General features: G+C 49.6%; 2 protein-coding genes across 3 annotated transcripts in view; one reads left to right on the forward strand and one right to left on the reverse strand.

The window, feature by feature from the left end:
* ABL2 (ABL proto-oncogene 2, non-receptor tyrosine kinase) overlaps positions 1-9,921 on the forward strand; it is a gene marked incomplete at both ends in the record, with an annotated part of 32,844 nt that extends 22,923 nt beyond the window's left edge. The window contains 11 exons of one of the 2 annotated variants that reach the window (XM_079536338.1): positions 486-656; positions 1,315-1,610; positions 1,857-2,129; positions 2,891-2,975; positions 4,251-4,428; positions 4,521-4,705; positions 4,992-5,144; positions 5,636-5,725; positions 6,904-7,077; positions 8,231-8,464; positions 8,780-9,921. In XM_079536338.1, coding sequence (XP_079392464.1) covers positions 486-656; positions 1,315-1,610; positions 1,857-2,129; positions 2,891-2,975; positions 4,251-4,428; positions 4,521-4,705; positions 4,992-5,144; positions 5,636-5,725; positions 6,904-7,077; positions 8,231-8,464; positions 8,780-9,921 — 2,981 coding nt within the window. Of the gene's footprint in view, positions 1-485; positions 657-1,314; positions 1,611-1,856; positions 2,130-2,890; positions 2,976-4,250; positions 4,429-4,520; positions 4,706-4,991; positions 5,145-5,635; positions 5,726-6,903; positions 7,078-8,230 lie in introns of both variants that reach the window. The other variant, XM_079536337.1, reaches the window with a different exon arrangement.
* A 5,546-nt stretch (positions 9,922-15,467) lies between these two features.
* On the reverse strand, positions 15,468-19,910 carry TOR3A (torsin family 3 member A; the record flags this gene model as incomplete). Its single annotated transcript, XM_079535741.1, has 6 exons — positions 15,468-15,718; positions 15,986-16,110; positions 17,724-17,896; positions 18,276-18,541; positions 19,207-19,320; positions 19,625-19,910. The coding sequence occupies 6 exons, from the start codon at positions 19,908-19,910 to the stop codon at positions 15,468-15,470; spliced, it is 1,215 nt and encodes a 404-aa protein (XP_079391867.1).
* Between the last annotated feature and the right edge of the window lie 1,853 nt (positions 19,911-21,763).

Genomic DNA, 21,763 nt, shown 5'->3' on the forward strand with positions numbered 1-21,763 from the left:
GATTGGAAAACCCTTTTTCTATAAAAACCATTTCACGACTGATTCTTCCTCCCACTTCCTTGTACTAGCAAGTATGCATCATCTGAAGCAGTCAAACAGACTTGCCCTGTGTTCAGGAACACTGCTCCTAAATACCTCGTGTTATCCTTATTACTTTCTATCCTTGCCAGTTTACCACTTTTATTATTTGAAATGTGTCACAAATCACTACCATTCCTACTGACTCTGTTACTGTTGCATATTATTTGTCATAATTCAGTCTGTTTTGCCTCTATTCTTAACATTGCTTTCAAATCCAAGCTATTTACTTCAGCTGCAGAAACAGACTGAAATTGTAAAATGAAAATACTTTAGAAGTTCATTACTTCACATCAAAGGGGCATGTTTTATTTCTTGCACATACTGTGCAGTGGGAGCTCTGCTCTGCTGTGCGCCAGGCTTTGATTTACTTACAGCTGTAATTTCCTCTTCTGCTCTTCCTTCAGAGGCCCTGCACCGCCCCTATGGTTGTGACGTTGAACCCCAGGCACTGAACGAAGCTATTAGGTGGAGCTCCAAGGAGAACCTGCTGGGAGCCACTGAGAGCGATCCCAACCTCTTTGTTGCACTTTACGACTTTGTAGCAAGCGGTGACAACACACTCAGCATCACCAAAGGTGAGGATCTGAGTTGCAGGGCAGCCACGGGCTGTGTGCTTAGCAAGAGAAAATAGAACCCTGCTGTTGTTCCATTGGAAAGAGTGAGCGCAGTTAGAAATTATTCTCGAACCAAGGATTACAAGCCTATGGTCTCTCTCTCTTGTGTTGGAGAGACACCTGCTGGGCAGTTCTGGTACTGGTACACCTTGGAGTAACTGGCCAAGGATCTGACCCAGGTACATTCAGGCTGCCCAGCTCCCTGGCTGTGAGGCAGAGGAGAATCTTTACATTATTGGTGATACAGAATTCAGGAGCTTTCAGCTGCAGCCAAATCAAGAATTAAGAATGTCACAGAAGAATTTCTGTTTAGGAAGTATATCAGAATATGCCCTTCTGCACAATTGTTAAAAAAACAAATGCCACTTAAGGCTTCAGGATGGAGACAAACCTCGTTCTTCCAAGAAAAAAGGAAAACACTTATGTGGTCTAAAATGTGGACTGCAAGAAGCTCTGTGAACTTATTGTTTACATTGCAGTAAATTTGGCTGAAACTTTACTCATAAATACTTTGCGTACACCAGCAAACAAGGGTTAGTCAGCTGGTGGGGAATGTCTCTTAATGAGACCCAGTAGATCATATTGTGCTTCCTTTGCTTTTTTCCCTGCTGGCTCGTAGGTGAGAAGTTGCGAGTCCTGGGTTACAACCAGAATGGTGAATGGAGTGAGGTACGTTCGAAGAATGGGCAGGGCTGGGTACCAAGCAACTACATCACACCAGTGAACAGCCTGGAGAAGCACTCGTGGTATCACGGGCCGGTGTCACGCAGCGCAGCAGAGTATCTGTTGAGCAGCCTCATCAACGGCAGCTTCCTGGTTCGTGAGAGCGAGAGCAGCCCAGGGCAGCTGTCCATCTCGCTCAGGTACGAGGGACGTGTTTACCACTACAGGATCAACACCACCTCCGATGGAAAGGTAAGGATTTCTGCACGGCGCTGTGGGGAAAGGAAATCTAGCTGCCTTCTGCAGGTGAAAATTGCGCAGAGGAACATTCATTTGCTCAACCCAACTGAGAACAAGTGCTCTTAACATCTGGTTCTGTTACCGTTTTTGTTTTCTCTTCCAAATCTGCCGGAATGTTTTTACTGTATCCATTTTCCAGCACAACTGAAAGCTCTCAGCAGCCTTTACCTAAGCAGATTCCTGATTCGTTCCTGACAGGTGTACGTGACAGCAGAAAGCCGTTTCAGCACGCTAGCAGAACTAGTGCACCATCACTCCACGGTAGCAGATGGACTGGTGACGACTCTGCATTACCCAGCACCCAAGTGCAATAAGCCCACTGTGTATGGAGTGTCCCCCATCCACGACAAGTGGGAGATGGAGCGGACTGACATCACCATGAAGCACAAACTCGGGGGAGGGCAGTACGGCGAGGTGTATGTTGGTGTCTGGAAGAAATACAACCTCACCGTGGCTGTGAAAACATTAAAGGTGAGTTATCAGATTGTTGTGTGCTGTTAATTTGGTCAGCGTTGACGATAAGTAGAAGGAAATTGTAACTTCTTCAGTTATACCACCCACTGATAGGACTATCTGAAAACGGAGCGTGCTGATCTGTATAAAATCCATGCTTTGAGAGCAGCTTTGCAGAACAAAGATAGCTTGTTGAGCTTGCAGCAGTGCAGGGAGCTTAGAAACAGCTTGGAATTTCAGCCCAATGGGCTCCTGCAGGAACTGCGTGTCCCAGGCAGGCCTGGAGGCACGGTTACCACTTCTACTTCCCTTCCCTTAGAAAAGCTGTGGAAGCTGTAAGAAATCAAAGGTGTGGGAAGTGCTTCTCCCATCTTTCTGGAAAAATTTAGCTCCTCCATTTTTATTTCTCTCAGAGCCTTCTGTTTGTTTCAACATGACTGCTGTTGAATGTTAACATTTCAGGCACACCCTCCCTCCCCCACCTAAAGAAGGAAGATTTCAAATTTAATTTTTACAGCTAGGCAGAACGAAGTGACTTTCAGAGTCATCTTTTCTCCAGCCACAGTAGATACCTAGTTGGTAGAACCTAGTAATTTCCAGGGGCTGCACATCTGTTATTTGGCTGTGCTGCAGGCCAGCTTTTCAGGGCTGTTATGACATTTTTGCTTTAGTAAAAGCCAAAACATCAGAATGGAGATAAGGATACCATTCAGCTAGAATGTGTAGCGTTGAGCAGACCTTGGTCGTGAAGATAAATCTTCTCTTCTGTGTTTGTCTAGGAAGATACCATGGAGGTGGAAGAGTTCTTGAAAGAAGCTGCTGTGATGAAGGAAATCAAGCACCCAAATCTGGTGCAGCTATTAGGTTCGTGAAATACCTTGATCTTTCTGTTCTTATTCAGGTTTCTGCCAAAATGTATCCATCTTGTTGAAAAAGAGTGGCAGATTTATTGACATGATTTTTTGAATCAGGTCAGGTTATGGGGCGGTATTTTTGACTGCTTTCTCCTTCATATAGCAAAGCTGAGCTGAAATGCCAGTTCTAAATGAAACATCAAATATTGTCACTTTAGTGACACAACTTTGCTCTTGGGGCACTGTGTAAAGTTAGCAGTATCAACCTGTTAAACTGTGCCATTGGTTTTAGCCATTCTCCTGGATTCAGTTATCAGTGAAGTCACATTCCTCTTCTACTCAGTTGAAGTAGCCTTACAGAAGTATATACAAAGATTCTTAATGAGACGTTTTAAAGGTTTACTGGTGGTTAGCTCCATCTGGACTTTTGCTGTCTTTGGGAGCAAAGCTGTCAAGCCAAGCCTAGGATGAAAGGAGAAATGTGAAGAATATGAAGGATGTTAATAATGTCATCTATTTTGTACCCAATTAAAAAATGGACACAGATGAAGTGGTCACCCAGCCCTGGCTGCTTCCAGACTAAAACAGTTTCTCATTAGAGATGCATTTTTGCTCCTGTATGTGGGTAATGGTATCAGCACGCACCCAGCAGTGCTGCAGTGAGAGTTCACAGAGATTTGACATGAGTATCTTGTTGCCTTCCTCCTCCACTCTGACATACTTTGTGCATAACTGCAATGACTGTAGCAAGGAGTAATCTGAGCAATGTGTGAGAATGCTGCTTTAGGAGCAGGTCCCACTGCTCTGATCATCCCTTACCCACTAGCATACACGGGAGTGCTTCGCATTACTCTGTCGTGACATTCCAGCCTGGATACCTGGCCCGCTGACAGGTACCCACTTCCAGTTGGCCACTCTTCAGCTTTAAGAGAAGAGGGAAAGGAAAGTAAATAATGGGTGTTCAGAATATGTCCTGTTCCATTCTGTAACCCTCCAAACAACAGCGTATGGTATGTATATGTATAGTATACATTCTTTATGCATAACATATAGGAAAAGGGGACTTTTGGTAGACAGGTTTCTCATCATCCGTGGATGGATATGTAAATAGAAGCAATGAACTTTAAGCTGGGCTGCACTGATCCAGCTCTTGTAGACAAAAGGCCTGGATTTTCAGAGAAACTCTCATTGTTAGAGATTGCAAGAAATGGGAATTAAATCAGGCATACTGGTAAGCTAGGGAAGAACCAGCAGCTTTATTCACATGCCTTCTCCTCACTGCTAGGTGTGTGTACTCTGGAGCCCCCCTTTTACATCGTGACAGAGTACATGCCATATGGGAACCTGCTTGACTATTTACGGGAGTGCAACCGGGAGGAAGTGAGTGCTGTTGTGCTGCTCTATATGGCCACTCAGATATCCTCTGCCATGGAGTACCTGGAGAAGAAGAACTTCATTCACAGGTGGGTAAGATGGCATTGAGAAGCAGGAAGGGACAAACTCCGCAAAGACAGGACTGTGTTTAAACGCCCTATGTGCTTTCTTCTTCATACAGGGACCTGGCAGCACGGAACTGCTTAGTTGGAGAAAACCACGTGGTGAAGGTGGCTGACTTTGGCTTAAGCAGGCTGATGACTGGAGATACCTACACAGCTCACGCTGGAGCCAAGTTCCCAATCAAGTGGACTGCTCCTGAGAGCCTGGCCTATAACACCTTTTCCATCAAATCAGATGTGTGGGGTAAGAAAACTCCACTTCACTGTTATGTTCTGTTTCATTCTGGTTTTTAATTTGCCACCCTGGAGAGTAAAGTGTGTTCTGGCCTGGGCAGAAACATGGGAGGAACATGCGAGGTCACAGCTTCACATTTGTGAATGTGAAGACGTTAATCTCTTCACCTAGGGCTGGCCTGAAGAATCTGCAGCAAAGAGGTTCTGCCTCTAGCTGCAGCCAAGGCCAAAATGTAAGAGCAGCATACCATACGGGCAGTCTTGTGACCAGGAGTTTTATTTTCTTCCTTCTGCAGCCTTTGGGGTGCTGTTATGGGAAATTGCTACCTATGGGATGTCACCGTACCCAGGCATTGATCTCTCTCAGGTGTATGATCTGCTGGAAAAGGGCTACCGGATGGAACAACCGGAGGGATGCCCTCCAAAGGTTTATGAACTGATGAGGGCCTGTGAGTATCTTCTTCCAGTTTGGGGAACAAAGCCTGGCAGGGGTAGGAGAAATCTGTAGTCAGCTCCTAAGTCCTTACTTCTTAGATGCCATTTTGTTAGCTTATGTGGAAAAGTCCCTGTCACCTGAGACATACCTGGTCAGTGATGCAAAGTGAGTCTGGTCTCCAGGGAACAAGAACTCTCAAAAACTGTCATCGCTGATTACAGCTAGGTAGCTTTTGTGGCAAATTGTACTGTCACTTGTAAGCAAGACTCTTAATATGGAATCACCAAAAAAGAAGGAAATTTTACTTCTTAGCAAACACAGCACCTCTGCAGGAGACAAGCTGCTGACAGGGTCACACAAACTCATCCTCCAAGTGTGCTGCTTAGCATCTGCCACAAAGAGCTCTCTAACACTGCATAACAAAATTTTAATCTACTAATGAAAGACAGAATAACAAATTATCTCCCACCTGTTACCGACTTACCCTGCTTTCTCACACTGCAGGTTGGAAGTGGAACCCACCAGACCGACCTTCCTTTGCTGAGACCCACCAGGCTTTTGAAACCATGTTCCACGACTCGAGCATCTCGGAGGGTGAGAGCACCTGTTGTTTTGTTTCTGAGCAGTGGTAGTGTTTATCCCCCAGAGTGCTGTCTCTTAAGCACAGGCTCTTAAAGCTTATCTGCTTGCTGTGGAGGCTGTGATAAGGCTTCGTCCTTTCCTTCTTATCCTTATGTCTGTAAATACATGTCTTACTCCTAGCACAAATACTGAATAAACTTTAGATGTGTCAGTGCAGAGACAGCACAGTAATTAACTTGAATACCAAGATGACAAGGAGTTTGCCTAAAGAATATTGTCTCCTTTACGAGAGGAATCCTCCCAGACTAAAGGAGTTAGGAATAGCGAGTGATGCGAGGGGAGAGAGAAAGATGCACACATGCCACATTCTGTTTCTGATTGCAGAAATTAATGTAGTGAAATACCACTGTCAGCTTTTACTTAAAAAGTCTGCCTCAATATCTGTATTTTCTACTTAGCTATTTTTTTAGGAGAAAATCTGTGCAACTCAACTTTCAAATCTGGTCAGCTAGGAGAGGTGTGATACGAGGCAAAGGAGCACAAATTGTTTCAGCATCTCTAATTCTGAAATCAAGTATGAAAATCCACGCGCTTCCCTGCTATAGAAAAATCACACCAGATGAAATTCTACCAGGGAGGATCTGTAACAGGCACATCAAAGGACAAACAAACAATAACCTGGGGCTGTACAGGAGGGGTTTTTTGGTTAGTGCTTTTAAATCATATACCTTGTGTTGATATTGAGGAGGAAACATGAAATCTTCATTTCTAATAGAGATGTGCAGTGTTTTGCCTCAAAGCAGCTTATGTCCAGAGTCAGAAAGGATACGACTTTGAGGCAATTAACAAGAGGCACCTTATTTAGAAGGGAAGAAAATGCATTCATTGTAAACTTTAGCACTTGAGCAACCTTAACCCAGCAAAGAGCTAGATACGTACCAGAGCCTCACTTGTGCAGATCCTACCACCATTTTGGATGGATTTACAAAGATGCAAGTTAGTTTGACTTCCATTTGTAAAACGTGTTTTACCCTAAGCACCTCTGAATTTACAAAAAGCTAAATTTACCAACTTCTTGCATTCTCAGTCACGTCTTCTTGCTGGTCTGGGATTGCAGTAGAGATCCATATTTTATTTTCTTCTTCTTCTGGATTTGTTCCAACCATTCCACTTCCTGTTCCTCCTTACAGAGGTAGCAGAGGAGCTTGGAAGAACAGCCTCCTCCTCATCCATTGTTCCTTACCTGCCCCGGTTGCCCATGCTTCCCTCCAAGACAAGAACACTGAAGAAACAGGCAGAGAACAAGGAGAACATTGAAGGAACACAGGATACCCTGGAGCATTCGGCATCCAGCTCCGCACCAGGTATGAGCTCTAGGGCACTCACACTGAGGCTGCGTGTTCTGGTGTAGATCTGCTCCCAGTGTAAATTGTCAGACAAGCAGAAGAGAACAGAACATCCACCAAGTGGAGATCCTTCAACCAAGTATCCTGCCAGGATGGTCTGTAAAAGTTCACATTCTAGTCAAGATACGATTAACGGTGTTGGCTTCTTTCAGTTCATAGCCTGTCTGCAGGACTTACGTTGTTACTGTGGTAGGAGAGGCAGGGCTGTGAATACTCTTCCTGCATCAGTGAGGTGGAGAGATCAGAATGATGGCAGATTTGCTCCCTGAGGGAGCTGAGGGATGAGATGACTCACGGGGAGGAGCCCTGCATGGTCTTGTTCTTCAGTCACAGAACGATGCAGAGCAGGGTGGGAGCCCAGGCCCAGTACAGGTGTCACTTCTCATTCCTGAGAAGGCAGAGGAACTACTCCTGACCACTGAGATGATGTCTGCAGGCACAATTCCTTTGGGTCAAGCAGACTTCTCCATTCTGCTCTTGGTTTGCAGAACAAAGAACCCAAATGTTGGGACGTGAAGCAGTTCTGTGGCAAATATATGTATGTGGGGCTCCAGCTTTCTTCAGCCTTACATAAGCTGGAACTCAAGTTAACTCTCCTCCAGCCAAAGTGCTTTTTTTCTAGGCTGGTGCTTTGAGCAGCAGTGTCATGAGGGCTGTTTGCCAGCCTATTTGCTAGTAACTAGTAAACACTGCAGCTTTTGCAATGTCCTTTTAGTAAATTTCATAACATTTTTTTAATTTTAAATTTAACTAAATTTTTAAGATAACAGCTTTCAAACAGAAATTGACAGTACAGCAAGAGATTTTCTTTTATACTTTGCAGTATCTGGGGAGGCAGAAAAGAACTACAGCAAGGGGGTAAGAAACTGAGAGAAAAGAGCAGCTTCACTTTCTCCTGACCTTCTCCTAAATTGCTTCCCGAGACAACCGACAGGTCACACATGCACAATGTTTTTAAATCAAAAGCTCAAAAATAGAAGTGCCAGCTTCCTTTCTCAGTCTTTCTCTGCAGATCCTGTGTAACTGAAATGTTGGGCCCTTACAGTCCTCTGGAGGATAGGGAGGCGGAAATGGAAATGGATTTTGTAGATTCATTCTTGTTTCTTCCTAGGTTTAATCAGAAGCACACAGCCAACAAGTGGGTCTCCCGCACTGCCCCACAAGCAGAGGGACAAGTCTCCCAGCAGCCTGCTGGAAGATGCCAAAGAGACCACTTTCACCAGGGACAGAAAAGGTGGCTTCTTCAGCTCCTTCATGAAGAAGAGGAATGCTCCCACACCTCCCAAGCGCAGTAGCTCCTTCCGGGAGATGGAGAATCAGCCCCACAAGAAATACGAGTTAACGGGTAACTTCTCATCTGTTGCTTCCTTGCAGCACGTGGATGGGTTCGCTTTTGCTGCCACACAGCAGGACACAAACCTGGCACCACCCAAGTGCTACGGTGGGGGCTTTGTGCAGAGGACCTTCTACAATGACGATGGCACTGGCACCAGCAGCGGTGGGGGTGTGAGCACTGGTGGGGGGTGGTCTGGCATCACAGGTTTCTTTACACCGCGCCTGATTAAAAAGACACTGGGTCTACGACCAGGAAAGCCCGCTGGCAATGAAGAAGCATCAAAGCCTTTTCCGAGGTCGAACTCTACATCTTCCATGTCCTCAGGGCTTCCAGAGCAGGATAGAATGGCAATGACCCTTCCCAGGAATTCCCAGAGGTCAAAAATCCAGCTGGAACGGACAGTGTCCACCTCCTCTCAGCCTGATGAGAACACAGGGAGGGCAAATGACCTGCTGCCCAAAAGGTTTGAAGAAGGTTCTGCTTTGACCAGAGAAAGACCAAAAGCAAAACTCTTGCCAAGGGGTGCCACAGCTCTCCCTTTCCGAACCCCATCCAGTTCAGAGGAAAAGGAGATGCCAGGGCTAGCAGCAACTCCTAAAAGCAAAGAAAAGAACAGCAGCCCTCGGCAAGGGGCCCTCGAGGATGGCGAGAGACCAGGGTGGTCCTCTCCAGTAAAGGCTGCAGCAATACTTCCAACCACTCACAACCACAAAGTGCCAGTCCTAATCTCACCCACTCTAAAACACACTCCAGCAGATGTGCAGCTCATTGGCACAGACTCTCAGGGTAATAAATTTAAGCTCTTATCTGAGCATCAGGTCACTTCTTCTGGCGACAGGGACCGGCCCAGACGGGTAAAACCAAAGTGTGCTCCACCTCCACCACCAGTGATGAGGCTCCTACAGCAGCCAGCCGCCTGCTCGGATGCAGCAGAAGAGCTCAGCAACGCGGCGGGAGCGCAGCACGGGCTGGAGTCAGGTGAAGGGAGTAAGAAGGCAGCAGCAGCACCTGTCGGTGGGAAATCCGGGAGGCCCATGGTGCCTCCACCTCAAGTGCCTCTGTCGTCGTCTTCCACCTCCCCAGTGAAAATGGCCAATGGCACAGCTGGCGCAAAGATAGCGTTAAGAAAGACCAAACAGGCAACTGAGAAAATCCCAGCAGATAAAATCAGCAAGGAAGCATTGCTGGAGTGCGCCGATCTTCTCTCGAGTGCCATCGCTGAGCCAACACCAAACAGCCAGCTGGTGGACACAGGGCATCAGCTGTTGGATTACTGCTCAGGCTACGTGGACTGCATTCCGCATACACGCAACAAATTTGCCTTCCGGGAAGCCGTGAGCAAACTGGAACTCAGCCTGCAGGAACTGCAGGTGTCCTCAACAGCTGCTAGCATCCCTGGGGCAAACCCCGTCCTTAATAACTTATTGTCGTGCGTCCAAGAAATCAGCGATGTGGTGCAAAGGTAGCTACTGTCAATCTGGGTAAGAGAAATACACGTGGGGTGGGGGGGACTCTTTTCTGTACTGATGCTTTCAAAAGGAAAGACTGATACTTGAGTATGTGAAGTACCTCAGATCACTGAGTTCTCACGTTTACAAGTTCATCTCAGAAAATTGGGATGGAGAGGGTAGATTCAAGCTGTAAGGGGCAGAACATCAAGTATTTGTCCCTACCTTGCCAGTCTGATCTGCTCGGTTTGGCAAGGCAAGGAAGATCCTTGCTCCTCCCTTTGACAGGCAGGAGAATCGATGGCAGGTTCTCGCTCTGGGAAGGACGGTCTGGCAGCCGGAGTACTGGAGTGGCTGCCGGCCCCTTGGCTGTACAGACGCACCCCATCAGCACTAACACATGCTTTTGGGCTCCTGACAAGGCGAGGAAGGGCCCCGGGGCTCTGCTGGTACCAGCTGCTGAGCAGTCCTGGCTGGGCAGCTCTGAAGGAGCAGGCTGTGTGCAGCTGGGGGCAGGTCTAATGCACTGACAGTATTCAGAGCTGCTGGAGGTGGATGCACTAGCCTCAGTGGCTTACTTCCACAGTGCTGTTGCTGCTGTAATGAGAACTGCAAAGTTAGTTAATATATGAAATTATCCCTTTTCCCTCCTGTCCACCTCATCTTCCACATGTTCTCGTCTTCATTGTAGCTGAGGCATCAGGAATGCTGGGCAGACTTACCACTGGAATTACCCCCTTCCCACCATACTGCCTTCACACAGTTGATTCCTATTTCTAGTGGTCTAGCATGAGTGCTGCTTGATGGTCATTGGTTGTTGTGAGTAGTTTGGGGCTCTTACACAACTTGCCAGTGTTAATGGGATGGGGTGGGGTGTTTTTTGTTTTTTTTTAAAGCTCTAGGTTGTTTCTAACTCCTGTTACCAGATTGACTCCCCAGTTCAGTTTCAGCACCTTGAGGCCCGGGGGAGGCAAGGCAGAACCTCTGCCACCAGCAGCCCCTGGCTGCAATCAGCAGGCAGTGCTGGAGCCAGGAGAACAGCCTGGCCTGCCTGCAGGTCTCCCTGCACTGCTCCCTCCTCCTGACACAGCACAACCACATCACAGCGCTTTCTGGGATTTGCTGCTTACCAATCTTGCAGGCTTCCACTATCTGGGAGCGTGAAGGTGACTATGTATGTCAACACATGAGTCACAGCCATCTTTTTTTAGTTTACGTATTTTGACAACTGGACCAGAATCTTCTGCTGTGTAAGCTGCATTCTGCCCGAAACATGACAGAAGCGTTAGGGCCTTCTTGGAGAGCTCCCACTAAAGTATGGTCTGTGCTGGTCTACTGACAATCCCAGAAGGCAGGCAGTCATGTGGCTGGTCTCCTTCCGTCCTGGTGCTGTTGGTTGACTGTTGCGGCCTCAGAAAGCTGGTGTTCTGTGCATGTGCACAGCTCCCTGAGAGTTAAAGGACTGGCAAGTACAGAGACCTCAACTACTTGTTGGTTAGAGAGAAGAAGCAAACAGGCCTGATACCTGCATCCAAATACCCGTTACCCTGCATGCTGCTGCTCACTTCACACTGTTTGTGATGACAGAGGATCTGGCTTGCTTTGCACCTTAAATCTTTTTTTTTTTTTTTTTTTTTCCTAAATTGCTTTTTTAACTTGTTTTTAAAGCGTGACTGTGCTGCTTTTAGGTTGAGCATTTAGAGTTGAGCTGGAGCACAGGTGTGAATTCAGATGGTTGGCACTCAGGCATTCCTTGTCTGCCTCCAAGCATTGCCCTGTTGGTGCTCAGAAGCAGGCTGGACCTCTTGGCACATGCCACTGTTGTTTCCATGGAGCACGGTGAGGTGTGGCCTGAACCATTCTTAGTAATGTGCCCGTGTCTGAGAATCCTCATATTATTGACTAGTCTGTGGTAGATAAAGTTGTGTGTCACGCTGCATGAATGTGCACCAGTGGAGCAGTATGCGAGGTGAAATGGACCACGTGTGCTTCACTGTCAAAGTGGGTGAGATAATGAAAAAAAACAAACAATCCTTCCACCCCATTCAGTAGGTATTAAGGTGAATGAATCGTTCCTACAAGTCGGCAAGCTGATCCCTTTGTGGGTTAGTCATCCTTACCTCGTGGCACCAAGCCCACCTGGAAGAGCCTGCTGTCTCATTCTGTGAGATTTCCAGCTTGTCCTGGATCTGCTCTGGGTCTTGCACTTCAGCTGCAGGTCCCTGGGGCAGTTATTCAGCAGGGAGGCAGAGCACCTAACAGTTATCTTGTAGACTTTACTGAGGGCTTTTGTGGTTTACCTTATCTGCTTCAGTCATCTTTATTGAACATGTGCATCACTGCACACCAAATTAGCTGCCTTTGGAAAGCTGACCCGTAAAGGGAAAAAATCTTAAGGCGTTGCTTCATGTTGCCTTCTTAACAATCAGGAGGAGTGCAAGGGTATGAGAGCTTTCTTGGTGTCAGAAAGGCTGGTCCTGTTTGCCCTGCAGACAATCGTGTGGTTTCATCACTGTACTGCTTTTCAGCCCAGTAAAAGCCGACTGGAACTGAAGTGGTTATTCTCAGGGGAAAGATATTTTAACCAGAACGTTTTAAAAGTGTTATTCCAGTTCTGCTGAGTATTTTAAAAGAAGCTTTTTTAAATTTATTTTTTCCTGAATGTAGGTCTTCCAGAAAAGCTCCTGCAAAAGTGATAGAATAGCAAACAATTCCTGGAATTTTTAATAAATAGAACACACCCCTTTCCACTCTTTCATACCCTGCTTAAGAAACAAACTGTGCCCCTGCAAAGGGCTGGCTACCCTCCCCATGTCTGCTTTCTTTGAGTGCCGCCTGTTTTTCCTCCCCCCCAGAGGTAGCTGGCAGGGACACAGCTGTGGGCAGTTCGAAGAAGCAGAATTCACCTGCTCTCCCAGGATCACAAATGGTTGGGGCAGCTTCTCTCCCACCATTACAGGTCCTTTCCCTCTGCTAGATTTGCCTTTCTGTTCAGCCTTAAAGGTCTCAACCGTAGCAGCTTCTCTGCTTTCAGCTTTGCACACAGTCTGTGTCAAGTACTGTACGGATGGCAAAGCCCTGTTACTTCTTCCAGTGAAGAGCATCTCTTGCTCCAGCCTTTGTGGATAAGACAACCTCCTCTTGTGTTTCCTTTCTTCACTGCTGTGAGAAGGCCTCGTGTGGTAAAGGTGCAAATGCAGCTGGGCTCTCCAACTTGCACTACTATGGCCTAGAATTGAAGGCAGTCATCTTTGCAGCAGGGGTGGCAAACCGTAGGGACCTGGTGATGGCAAGCTCAGAGCCCAGAGCAAGGCAGTGTGGGGAATTTCTCTCCCTAGCTCCCAGGGGAGCAGCCGACCCGCAGGTGCAGCTTTCTGCACTGTATGCCCTTCTTAACCCTGGGCGCAGTGCACTTGGCTGGCTGGGTTGGCAGCACACAACTGGCTGTTCTTCTCACCAGTGCTGGCAGGACTGAATTAAAAGCTTTGGTTTTAGGACTGCATCAAACAGCTGGGAGAGCAGAGCTAAACAGAGCAGCACTCCTGATGCAGAACACGGGGCTGTTCTCTCTGTTCCTTATCCTCACAGAAGAGGCTTCTCCTGAGCATCACTGGCCCAGTGTCAGCAAGGAGCAGCTGGTGGAAGTGGCCAGTGGGCCCTGGGGTACTCTCAGGCCTGGAGCTTAGAACAAACCCTCAGCCTGTTCCCTGGTGGTAGGAAGTGACAGCTTCTGGGACGTATCTGCAGTACCTGCAGAGTGAGACATGCCCGTACCAAAGGAGGTCATCTTCCCAGCATGGCTGCTGTGCACGAGGGTGTAGAGCCCGCTCAGCATGGCATGCTGTGGGCATCAGTACTGAACTCACAGAGGGCAGGAATGGATTAAAATCAAACACATTAATCACCAATCACTCTACAGTGTTGTCAACTGTTTTGTTTTTAATTGTTATTGTAATATATTTTGGTTGTTTTTCTAATTTAATTCTCTCACTATTGTCTGACTGTGAACTGCGAACAGTGTTAAACTTGATGTAAATAAGGCCCTCAGAAGGGCCTCTTTGCCTGTCGTTCCACAAAGTTTTGCCAATTTGCATTTTGTTTTAAATAAAGGTTGCAATATTTTATTGGCAAAAAAAAAAAAACAAACACCTTGCCTAGACATTGCTTTATGCTAAAGCATGTTTTAACCTGCACTGTACTGTACTCAAAGCCAGTTAACTCAAAAAACCAAAACTTTGCTGACCTCACGCTGGCTTACACAAGTGACCAAGCAGATCAGCTGGTTGTAAAGCAGAGCCTGAACTGTGCTGTTCTGCAGGGCTGCATCCTCACTGAAGACCTGCTTTCCCTCAGGCACCTCTGCTGTTCCCAGGACTGATGTGTGTGATGAAATGACTACCCATCAACCAACTCTGAGCAATGCCTGATAAAAGTAGACCTAGCACTTAGGTCCAGCCTCAAGTCAGCAGCCAGGCTGAAGCTAACTTTGTACAGAGAGAAGGAAGACGAGCAGCTCCCTGGTTCACTGCTCCCTGCCTTGGACCACACAGCCTCATTAGATCGGCGACCTCAGAGGCTGCAGAGCAGTGCTCAGCCTGTCCCTGGAGTTGTGCTGCTCATCACTGGCACTGCTGAGAGGTTCCAAGCTTAAAATAGATCAAAGGTCCGCACATGAGGTAGCTGAGCCGTCCTTGGCAGCTGCTGATTCACCTCACCATGCAGCAGCTGTGTTGGAAGGGAGTTTTGACCTCAAGGTCACAAAGTGATTCTTCTATCACTGTTGAAATATTTTGGTCCATTCTTATCACCTGGCAAGTACCCAGACAGCAAACAGCCCCTTGGTGTAGTAATGCTGATACCAGCCAAAACCCCACAGCATGCAACATACTGGGGGGGGGGGAAACTATCTTATTCCAGCTCTGAAAACCAGAATTCAACTGCAACCTGTTCTTTCACCCACTGTCCTCCTCATCTGCCCTTTGCCCGTGTCTGTCTCTCCCCAAACCAGTTCCTGCAATGCAGCAAACATGCTCTTCACCAAACGGCTCAGGGAAATGATTCCAGCAGGAGCTCACCTCATCCCACAGCTGCTTCCATGGAACAAAGACCAAGAGAGGGGAGAGAAGGTCACTCCAAAGGAAAAGGCTGTAGGTTTAAAATCTCCAGTGGAGATGAAGCAGTCATTTTCTGTATGTGACTGAGGAAGCTGTGGACAGGGATGAGGCCGTGGCTTGTGCTGGATCAGTCTGGCCTGGGCCTTTGCTTACTGGCAACAAACTGGCAATACCCCACTCACATGAGACTAAGCATCTATCAGCACAACCGAACCACTGCTTCAGGGTAGGAGGAGGGAGTGAGAAACACCACGTGGACTTAAAAACCCAGCTGAGCTCAGCCTGCTGGCACTCCAACTGCACTTCCTTCCCTGTGAGCAGCCCTCAGAGTAATATGGAGTTCAGTTCCTGCCCCTGTGCAGGGGTGATCTGCTTGCCTGACCTTGTGCAAGAAGAGCAGCTCCTGGTGTATGGAATCAGCTTCACCAGGGATGTAGTCCCACCTGGTGTTCAAGGAAGGAAGTAATTGATGCGCTGTGATACAGATTTACAGCCTTGTGCAGAGAAAAGCTTCTCCTCCTTGGGGACAAACACCATCATCCTGGCAACCTCATCAAGGGCTGCCTCTGTGTAGGGAAGTCCACGGGCCAGGAACGCATCCCGTGCGCAGAGCTTCACGTGGTGGTACTCCAGAGGTAGGAATGGCACAAAGAAATCAACCAGGTTCTCTTCAAGGAGATGGCTGCGGGCATAACCGTTCTCTGCAGCAAAAAGCAAGACAAAGCAAACTTCAGCCACCCGAGAGCTGGCAGCTCTGGGGCTGAAAGGGAGCAAGATTGGCTTAGCTCCTCTTCCAATGTGCCTTGCTGCCATGCTCACTAGGCTGAGCTATGTGGAAGAACAGAAGGGTACATCAACACTCTTCCAGATGTTCCTGCAGCACAAAGCTCATAAAAAAGCCCCAACCTGGTGCTCAGGGGCAGGTTTGCGACTGGGTAGGCTGCCTGCTACAGCGGCCCAGCTCCTACCTGCAAGCTGCAGCATCTCCAGCTGCAGCTGTTGCTCCAGGAGCTCCACGGGAATCTCCTCTCGTGCCCGTCCAGCTCTCCAGAAGTCCAGGGTGACCTCATTGATGGCACTGCCACCAATATTGCTGCAGACAGAAGAGAAGTCACTCCACCATGCTGCCAGGCTCAAATTGCTCAGAGCTGCCAACAGCCTCCTCTATAGGCAGAGCTCAGCAGTTCTGTTTACAACAAAGCAACCACTGTGCCCAGTCAGCACCTGAAACATTCGCCCAGATGAATGGTGTTCTGAAGGAATCTGTACAGCATCTTCCATCTTGCCAACCCAGGCCTGGGGCAGCTGCTTGCTCTTCCACACATGGGGCCAGGAGCCAATGGAACCTCTGTTTCTGTCAGTACCCTGCCCTGTCTGGGAAGCCACTGACCCTTCAGGTGACACTTGGCTCCACAGCAAACCCTCAGTAAGCCACAGCCAAGTCCAGGCCAGAGGACAGAGAACATGGCAGGAGTTCCATGAGAAGAAAAGGGCCAGGACAGGGACCTTGCCTGGTGGGGGATGCAGGGTCCTGGCAGCCACCAAGGCTCCCAGGACAGCCCCCACACCTCAGAAGGCAGCCCCTGGTCTCAGCGCCCTCCCACCAGGGAGCTGGTGATGCTGGGAACCAGCTGCGGTTGCCCAGAAATGGGGAGGAAGCCTTGTCCTTGAAGACACCCAAGGTCAGGATGGATGAGGCTCTGAGCACCTGACTGACCTGTAGGCATATCTGTTCACTGCAAGGGAGTTGGGCCAGATGACCTTTAAAGGTCCCTTCCAACTCTAATGATTTTGTAATTCTATGTGGGGGACTTGGGTCTCATACCTATCTTTCCTCGTGTGTCAGAGACTCCAGACACATTCCACAGATGGTGGGAAGGTAAAATGAAGAAGCCATCACCACCTCCCTTTGCCACCTTGCCAGCACAGCTCATACCCATCCTAATCCCTTCGGCTGAGCAGTGGCCATTTGGTCAAGCCCAGCCACAGCTGCAAATCCAGGCCACATCCAGACAAGGCTGGGCCAGAGCCAGCCCCGTGACAACAGGTCTGTGTCACACTGCCACCAGACATGATGAAACCCCCCCAGGACTGATTGCACACCGCTGCAGTTCATGACGCCCTGCTCTCTCTGCTTGATGACACAAAGGGGCTGACGTGGGCATAGGGCTGTGCAGCATGCCAGGTAGGTGGACCAAGGCACCACCGCACAACTGGCAGCACGCCTACTCTGCCCAGAGTGGACAGGACACATCAGGTCAGCCCTGTAGCACCAGGTCCAGTCAGGTCTTCTACGAGCAGAGAAGCTTCCCTAGGAACTGCTGAGCTTGGAGGTACTTCCCTTTCAGACAGAGGGGGGAACTGAATACAGTTTCCCCACGTACCAGGCCAGGCAAGTAGGACCTGTCCACATGGCACAGGCACATCCCGTAAGGACCTGCAGTCCTGGCCGTGCTCCCTGCAGTGCAGGATCTCCCTGCTCGGTCATACAAGGTGCAGGATGACACCACACTATCTCTGAACCTCACTGGTGCCCAGGCACCAGCTCAGCTAGGCCACAGCTCCTCAGCAGCAACAAGGAAAGCTGGCCATGGAGGCAACCACCCTTGGAAGAGCTGGGCATCTCTTCCCCCACCTCTGCATTCCAAGTCCCTTATATCACACACTTTCAGGAGCTTCGTGCCTCCCCACATCTTTGGAAGTTACCTGAGGAAGAGGAAGATGGATCTCCGGTTATCTTGCTGGCCCTTGTCAGAGCGAGCCATGAAGGGCTTGATGACTTCCAGGAGGCCAAAATGAAGCTTCTCTGCCTCATCAAAGATGAACAGTGACTGCTTGCAGAGCTGCACAGTCTCACTTATCTGCTTCTCCAGCTGAACCTGCAGAACAGTGGGCAGGAGTGAGGTGCCAACAACAGGAGACAGCATAGGGACTGGGCCTACCCCAGGCTCCCTCCCCTCAGCTTTTGCTGCTGAGCATAATGGCATACAGGACATCCCTTTGGTGAGCTGCCCCTTTTGTACCCTTTCCCAGTTTCTTGTGCACCCCCAACCTACTAGCTGAGGGGCAGAGCAGGAAAAACAGAAAACCTTGCAGCAGTGCCCATACTCAGATCAGTAATAGCTAGAACAGCAGTGTTACTAGCTCTGCTTCACCCACAGACCTAAAACACAACACAGTGCAGCTGGTATGAAAAAAAAGAAAAAAGCAACTCCATTCCAGCTAGACCCAGTACACCAAGACACCACCAGCTCTCACCTTGTAGGAGTCCACGTACTTGTGGTGGGGGAAGTGGAAGAGCGCAATGAACACCCTGACACATTCACTCTTCAGCCCGTCCCTGTACAGGTGAGCAGCCACCATGCGGGCCACAAAGTTCTTGCCTGTGCCAGACCAGCCATGGAAGGAGAGGACCAGAGCCTTCTGAGGCTGCGGGCTCTGCAGGAACCCTCGCACTGCCCGTATGACAATTTCTTTGGCCAAGTGCTGCCCGTGGAGATGCTCATGGAGGTCCAGTTCGAGCCCTGAAGGAAATACAGCAAAAGCTCTTTACCTAGAAACCCAGTTGCCGCTGCTGGGAATATGAGAAGACATTGCACAGCAGCAAGCCCACACAGTCCCGCTGATGGGACTCATATCCAAGAGGAGCATTGAGCTGACATTAGTGGTGCAGGGTTAACATGGCAGGATGCTCGCAAACCCTGTGCCCTGCTCATATCTGCCACTGATTGCAAAAAGACACAGATCTTCCGCTGACTCCTTTTTTCCTTTGGAAATTGGAGAAAGCATCTGATGACTACACAGGGCTCTGAAGCCCCAGTCCTTTCTGTAGCATTTCCTGTACACCATGTCCATGTACCCCCAGCAGCCTGTACAGAGAGCAGAAGTTTCAGGGATAGCAAATGAGTGACACCTGCATGGGGCTTGCACACAGGTCCTGGGACACTTTCCTGTCCCGGGGCCAGACAGATCCCTGTGCACATGGAATGCCAGATGAAGGCAGGGCTGGTGCAAACCACAGCACTGCACTGCACAGAGCATGCTTTCTTGCAGTCCAAGGACTGCAAATGAGTGACAAGAAGCAGGACTTGGCTCAGTCCCTCCTCCCCCCAGAAATGCCTTTTACATGCATCACTTGCTAAAATGGGCTTTTTAAAATGACAACAACAAAGGAAACAGCAGCACCCACCCGTGACGTTGTTGATGATCTGGCAGTCTCCTGTCTTGCAGCACTTGCCAAAACTGCAGTACCAAGCAGAGAGGATCTCCAGGTAATCCTGACCCACCAGAGGCAAGCTCCAGCCTGCAAATGTCAGAGCAGAGACAAGCCTCATTCTCGCACTGTGCACAGGCACCCAGGTGTTCCCAAGTTAACTGCCACCCTGCCGAGGTGCAAGGAAGCAGATGGGGAGAATGATAACGAGCTGCAGCTGGCTCCATGGCAGACAGGTGCACCAGAGACAGAGCCTGGGTGAGCATGAGCAGACTTCCCTCCCCAGCACAACGCATGCTGAGCAATGGGGAGTCCCTTCCCACAGAGCTCGTGGGTGCTGGGGGGTTGCAGACCCCACCACTGCTCCCCAGGCACAAGAGAATTAGGAGCTTACCTGGGCCGGGGCTGGTTCTTTCCTCCTTCCCGCAGCCCTCCTGCCACACCTTGCAAGCCAGGTACTGCCAGTACTGCTTGGAGAGAGCTCCCACGGTTCCCAGCTGCTTCTTCACCACCTCATACCTCGCTCTGCCCCACGGTGCCGCCTCCGTCACAGCGCTCTGGCGCTCCTCCAGCAGCCCCCGCTGCTTCCCACTGCTCCCCAGCCCCCCGTTGTCCCCCAGCAGCAGCAACAGCAAGCAGCAGGCCGGCCCCAGGCAAGACAGCGGCGTGCCCCGACCCATAGCCGCGCGGACCTCTTGCGCGGCCGGGCTGGGTGCCCGCGGGCTCCCGTCCTGCCTTCGGAGCGCCGGAGCTGTGAGCTCACTTCCTGCAGCCGTGAAATACGCGGGCCGGGGGCACGACCAGCTGAGCCCAAGCGGGACGGCCTGCCCCGCTGGGCCGGGCACGGCTCCTCCTCCAGCAGCACGTAGCAAAACCCAGCCCCGCGGACGGCCGCTGTGCGCACGGCTGCAGGGACACTGCAGGGACGCCGCGGGGACGGGCGCCCAGAGCCGGGCAGCACCGCGCAGCTGCCGCTGAGCGCTCACACGGGCCGGTTTTGTCTCCGGGGACTGGAGTTTCCCTGCGGCGTGCTCGGGTGCGAGTTTAGCAGGAAAACGTAACTGCAGATGAAACACGCAACTCCAAATGCTCACGTGCTGCCAGAGACACGAGGTGGGGCTTCGGGAAGCGCCCTGCGCGCCTCCGGGCTCGCCGTTCCCAGCACGCAGCTGGCCGCGTCGCTCAGCGGCGTCATTTCCAAGGGGCACAGAAATGACGAGGGGACACGAACGGACTCAGAACAGCTGCGAGGTGCTCCTGGGGACATCTGCTGGGGTTCAGCCTGCAGATCGAGGCTCTGGGAGGAAGGACTTTGGTCGCTGGCTCTGGGATGGGTTTGCTGTGTGTGTATCTATACTAAGGTTCCACTTAGTAATTCTTCCATCAGTGCATCTTTGCACACCAGTGCATGCAAACGGCAGCAGCTGGGGTGAGTTCCACGCGAGCAGCCGGGAACGAAGTTCAGATCAGCACACAACCACCACGAAATCACATCAGAGAACAGCAGTACAACCCATTACCACCAACAACCAGTTTTCTGCAGCGAGCTGCAAAAGCAATGAGCTGCACAGGGCAGCGGTGGGCTGCCAGGCCTTAGGGCTGGCTGCTCTCACTAAAGCAGGAGACTCTGGGACCCCGAGCAAAGCCTGCGTTTGGTTTTGGGAGGACATAATAGAGGAAGGGCACACTTCTGACCTCTAAAAGAGGAGCAGTCAGTGCTGTCATGCCATGTGCACAAACTCAGCTGTGCAGGGGAGATGAGAAGTGGATAAGCCACCTGTAACTTGCATTCTACCCCATGCTGGACCCACTGCTGGTTTACTGTAAAGAACTAACAACTACATGAGTTGGTGAGCATCAGGACACCCACAACTTACCCTAACCAAGACAAGGCCGAGATGTGCTGCTTCAGATATGGACGAATGTCAAGTTCATCTTGAGTGCTCAGGAAAATGAAGTGAATCCTGAAATGCAATTCACTCATCCAGGTGACAGGGAGCAGGATTCCAGCGCCAGCACGGTGTGGCATGGAGCACATCTCCATCTACAGGTGGTTATAAATACTGCAAATCTGCATCAGAAGGATTCTGTGTTGATTAATGTAATTGCTCCAGCTTAAAAAATTATTTGTGAGGTTAAAACCTTAACACTAGATGCTATAACTAAAACAGAACTAACATCAGTGCACATTAAAAAAAAAAAAAGCAAAATTAAAAGCACTGTAGCCACAGTGCCATCAGCTAAGGAGAGCCTATCAGAAGAGACAGGCTTCCAAGAGAAATAGATGCTCCCATGTTCCCAAAAAAGGGTTTGAAAAATAGAATAGGAAACCTATGTCCCACAGCAACACCAGCCCCACAGTGCTACAGCACAGCTCCTGGCGTGTCATCTTCACTTAAGCGTGGCACACTGCAAGAGCTAGAGGGGAAAAGAGTCGCTGTTCAGTAATCTACCAAATACATGCACCCTGTCTGACCAGGTTCTGAGGTTCAAAAGGCACTGAAGCAAAATAAGATGAAGTAACATGAGGAAA

Source organism: Tetrao urogallus (assembly GCF_951394365.1).
Source record: "Tetrao urogallus genome assembly, chromosome: 5".
Lineage (NCBI taxonomy): Eukaryota > Metazoa > Chordata > Aves > Galliformes > Phasianidae > Tetrao > Tetrao urogallus.